The 4728-nt window shown below is 65.9% G+C and overlaps 1 protein-coding gene across 1 annotated transcript; it reads left to right on the top strand.

The window, feature by feature from the left end:
• Nucleotides 1-4097: 4097 nt before the first annotated feature.
• EMIHUDRAFT_47940 (hypothetical protein) lies at nt 4098-4469 on the top strand (the record flags this gene model as incomplete). The annotated part of the gene is made up of 1 exon (XM_005789450.1): nt 4098-4469. A coding segment is annotated over one exon (372 nt), but the record flags the coding sequence as incomplete, so codon positions are not given.
• Nucleotides 4470-4728: the final 259 nt, after the last annotated feature.

Raw genomic sequence — 4728 nt, 5'->3', positions numbered from 1 at the left:
ACCCTGTGACCACATGTTGAGCCTCGCAGCACACTGCCAGCGGCGCACGCGGCGCAGTGGAGAGGTGCGTGCGAGGCTGGTGCGCTGCCCGCGCGGCGCTCCACCGGTCGCAGCGCGCCAGCCTCGCCCGCCACGCCATGCCAGCAGCCGGGCGCGCGCGGGAGAGGTGCAGAGCTGGCGCGTGGCGGGTCATGGTCGCCGAGATCTGGACGCGCAGGACCGCCCGGACGGCGAGGCTCGAGCGAGCGCCTGTGTGGAGGTCGAACGGCGTGTGGGAGGGCGGTGGGCCGCGAGAGAGTCGCGCAGCCCCGCGTGTGTGGACCGGTGGCGCTTCGGGTGGCGTATCGGGCCGTCAGAGGCAGATACGTGGCGCAGCGAGTGCGAATACATGCAATAATTTGCACGCACCGTGCCGAGCCGACCCGCGTGCACGATCGGAGCACCTCAAGGCGGCGCGAGAGGCGGTGTGTCGAGGTGCCGCGGCCCGCGGCTGCAGCGTGTCGAAACGGCGCTCTCGGAGGCGCCGCGGTGGCGGCCGAGCGCGCGGGATCGGCGAGAAAATTTGACGGCGTGCCGGCCGTGGGCCCGGACGAAGGTCCTGGCTCGAAAACGCGAGCAGAGGCCGCCGTGTGGGGCCACGGCGAGCCTCGGCGAGAAAGGTCAGCACCCTATCTCACGCCATCGGTTGGCTAGTTGGCATGAAGGTTGCAGCGAGAAGCGGCGAGAGACTGCGAAAAGAGATACGAAGAGGCAGACTCCCCAGGGTGGGCGACGGCTAGCGCACCACACTCCTCTCCTTAAAATCCCTGTGTGGTGGCGGCGTGCCGTTCTCCCATCCCTCCCTTGGGTTGTCTGTTTTGGCCGCCTCTGTCAGTGTGCCCGTGGTAGTGAGAGACTGCTGGTGAGAAGCCGGATGAAGGTCGCTAGTCGAGAGAGATCGCCAGTGGAATAGGGAGTCCACCGTGCTGCGAGCAGCCTGTCGCTGTCCCTTGTCAGGAGCAGGAGAACTAGGAGAGCGCAACCAGTAGGAGGCCCGCGCCTTCCCCCGTGCCGCCGGGTGCAACCTGTCCTATACGAGAGAGGACTCCCTGGGACCCTGTCTTGTGGGTGAACCCTGCCCAGCCCCCCTCCGTGTCGCGATGCGCTCCCCGCTCCCGTTCCCCTGTGTCCCTGATCGTCCTTACAAGATCCTGCTCGTGCAGGTGGGGACCCTGTCCTTCTCCCACCCCTCGTTTGGCGTGCCCGTTTTATTTATTTTTTATTTTTATTTATTTGGCTCGCAACCACTCATCCAAGCCGAAAGGCGGGAACCGCGAGAGCAAGGGATCGGCAGGCGGGGCGGCGGCGGCGTCGCAGGATGAGGCAGACGAGAGCGACGCGGGTGGAAGAGAAAAAGTGGGCTGGAAACAAATGTACTCCATGTCGTAAATCGAAAAAAGTAGCCGCACACAGTCACATACTGTACACAGAGATACCTCAAACATAGATAGACCATAGAGTGCTGCACAGAACTCAGAAGCGCGGGTATCCTGTGCTAGGTCGGTCGGGGTCCCGGGGGTCGATTTTTGGAAGTGTGAATAGGACGGCATAAAAACTGCAAAACAAGGTGCGTTAGCTCAGAAAGAAACACATAGACACCCTCATGGGGTGCCATCCCTCAACACAAGTGGCCCACGGTTCACAGCCTTGTTATTGAGGGAAAAATACGTCCATGGCGCTGTGCGCTGGTCTGTGAGAGGTTGAGGTGCGAGCCCTGCTGGAGGCCCTGGGGATGGGGTACGGTTCACAGCCTTGTTATGTGAGAAGAAAATACGTCCTATGGCGCTATGCGCTGGTCTGTGAGAGGTTGAGGTGCGAGCCCTGGAGGCCCTGGGGAGGGGGTTCACAGCCTTATTGTGAGAAGAAAATACGTCCTATGGCGCTATGGGCGGCGCGCGAGAGCCGTGTTGCGAGTGGTTCACAGCCTTGTTATTGAGAAGAAAATACCTCCTATGGTGCTGTGCGCTGGTCTGTGAGAGGTTGAGGTAGACGGGCCACCCCTCAGCCGGCAGGACCAAATCGTATCGCGGGCCGCCGGGCAGTGGTCAGACGCGCTCGGCGGAGGGCTCAAGCCAGTCTAAGCTTACCCTGGTGAGTTGGGTGTGTGACTGTCACACCTAGACGCGCGCGCTCGGAAGTCGGTCTGCGGAAGCTAACGACGTTCCGGCTGAGCGTCTGCGGAAGCGAAGGTGCGGATGGCGATCCGCAACGCGAGGCCTGGTTATGTCGCGGTCGGTGAGTGAGGCACCATCGCGGCCATCTGTGGACAGGAGTGACGACAGGCGTGACAGGCGTGACAGGCGGCGCGAGGTTGTATGTGGCGGCTGCAGGCCACCCGTGATGCGGCAGCAGGGAGTTGGAGGAGTGGCGGCCAGGGCAGCTCCGTGGTCGCGCACAGGGCGCTTGTGAGCGCCGCCGTGAGCCCAGAGCCAGCAAGTGTGTGCGCGGTCCAGCGCGGACCCGCGGCGCGCTGTACGGGGAGGCCATCGAGGCGGATACCGATGCAATTGTGAAAATTCCCGTGGTGTGAACAAAAGAGTTTACATGAACAAAAGTAAAAACTCACTCACACTGTGAAGAGACGCCATCTGAGTTCCTGTGTGAACGCAAAACGAAGGCCCAATGTTGTACTCAACCGGCAAGGCAGCTGCGCTCACCGCCGACGACCACAAGGGCATCCCGCTGTTGGCGGCCCTCGACGAGGCGCTCGTCGCCGCCCTCCGCTCGGGCGCCATCAAGCTGCTCCGCGCAGAGTTCCTGCGCGCCGACGGCTCCGAGGCGGTGCTGCCCGAGCTCCTCCGCCGGCAAGAGCTGGAGCGGATGGAGACGGAGAATGGCATCCGCATCTTCCTCACGCCGGAGGAGGCTGTTGCGGCGCTGCGCTCGCTGAGCCGCGAAGTCGCCGGGCTGACCTACGGCTGGGCCTCGCCGGACCACCCCGACGTGACTGGAGAGTATCTGGCGAACGTGCGTCGCTTTCTGCGCCACCCGCTCGGCGAGCACGTGACGGGCCTCTTCTGGGAGTGCGCCGCCGCCCCAGACCCACCCCAGACGCAGTGGCTGCGCTGCGTGATAGGCAGGCCTTCCCTCTGCGCCTAACCTTCACTTGACGCTTCTCTCACACTCTGCCGCCCCCGCCCCCCTGTGCGCCCCCCCTCCGCAGCTTCTCTTCGCTCCCGCAAAAGCCAAGGACGGCGGCCGAGGACGAGTTCTTCTATCAAGCCCTCAAGGTCCGCGCCGCCTTCTCCCCGCCGCCCTCTGCGCCCGCGCCGCGCTTCTACTCCCCACTCTCTCGCCCGCGCGCACATGCCCGTGCTTCTCCTAACGCCTCCCCTCTTCCTACCCCTCCGCAGGTCATGGGCGACGTCTACGCCTCTCTCTTCGGCACGATCGTCATCCGCCACCGCTCCGTGCCAGCCCGCCCGGCGGAGCTGGACGGCGAGGTGGTCATCCTCGTCGAGAAGGGCGGCGGGCTCGACGGCGCCGGCGCCGAGGCCGAGCTGCGCAGTGCTCTCGGGGCGTTTGAGAACCCGCGCTACGAGGAGGGCCGGTGGCGGGTGCGCTTCCCAACGCACGCGGCGGCGGAGGAGGCGGTCGAGGAAGCCTCTGCAGCAGGTGCGCTGCCGGGCGCGATCGCCGTCTTCCTCTTCTACAACGGACGCCCTTACCTCGATCGCGGGTGCGCACCCCCCCCCCCCCCCCCCCTTTCCGCTGGCAGGTGGACGACGTTTGAGAGCGCGGTGAGCACCGAGGCGCTCGCGCTCCTCGCCTACTTCCCAGGGCTGGGCAAGCTGCTGGAAGAGCGGCTGACGCCCAAGGTCGTCGAGATCGACGGCGCGGGGCCCCGTGTGGCGGAGATGGAGGACCGCGCCGACGAGGGGATGGGGCCGCGTATCGAGCGCGTGATCGCCGCGATCGAGGCGGCCTCTTTCACGGGCAAGGGCGACAAGCCGGTGGTCGTCGAGCTGTACCGTGACTACGCAACCAAGGTGGGCAACGCGATGGCTGGCTCGGGCGAGGGGGTGGAGGGGGAGTACGAGGGCGAGCGCAACGCGGCGGGAGAGCGCGAGGGGCGCGGCGTCTTCCGGCTCGCCAACGGCGACGTCTACGACGGCGAGTGGAAGGCGGGAAAGCGTGAGGGGCGCGGCGTCGAGCGGCACGCCGACGGCAGCGTCTACGAGGGCGAGTTCAAGGCGGGTAAGAAGGAGGGGCGCGGCGTCTACCGGCACGCCAACGGCAATGTCTACGACGGCGAGTACAAGGCGGGTGAGAGGGAGGGGCGCGGCGTCATGCGGTACCCCGACGGCAGCGTCTACGACGGCGAGTGGAAGGCGGATAAGAAGGAGGGGCGCGGCGTCTTCCGGTTGGCCGACGGCAACGTGGTGTCGGTCTTCTTCAAGCAGGATGCCCCCGTCGGCGAGGGCGTCGTGTGGATGGCGGACGGGCAGCAGGCGTGGCGGCTGCGTGACGGGGAGGAGGAGGAGATCTCGCTGGAGGAGGCGCGGCAGACCGTTGAGCGGCTCGGGCTCCCCCTCCCCTCCCCGCTGCCCGGCGCGGTGTGAGAGGCAGCACTCTTAGCGAGAGCACCCGTGGAGCACATGTTCTCTGTGCGAGAACCGAGCCGCGACCTATCTCATTTTGAGTCGGCGGCGGCGGGGGCAGGCCGCCGGTCCCCGCCGGATTCCTTCG

This window comes from Emiliania huxleyi, assembly GCF_000372725.1.
Source record: "Emiliania huxleyi CCMP1516 chromosome Unknown EMIHUscaffold_1286, whole genome shotgun sequence".
Taxonomy (NCBI): domain Eukaryota; phylum Haptophyta; order Isochrysidales; family Noelaerhabdaceae; genus Emiliania; species Emiliania huxleyi.
This window is presented reverse-complemented; position numbering and strand designations above follow the sequence as displayed.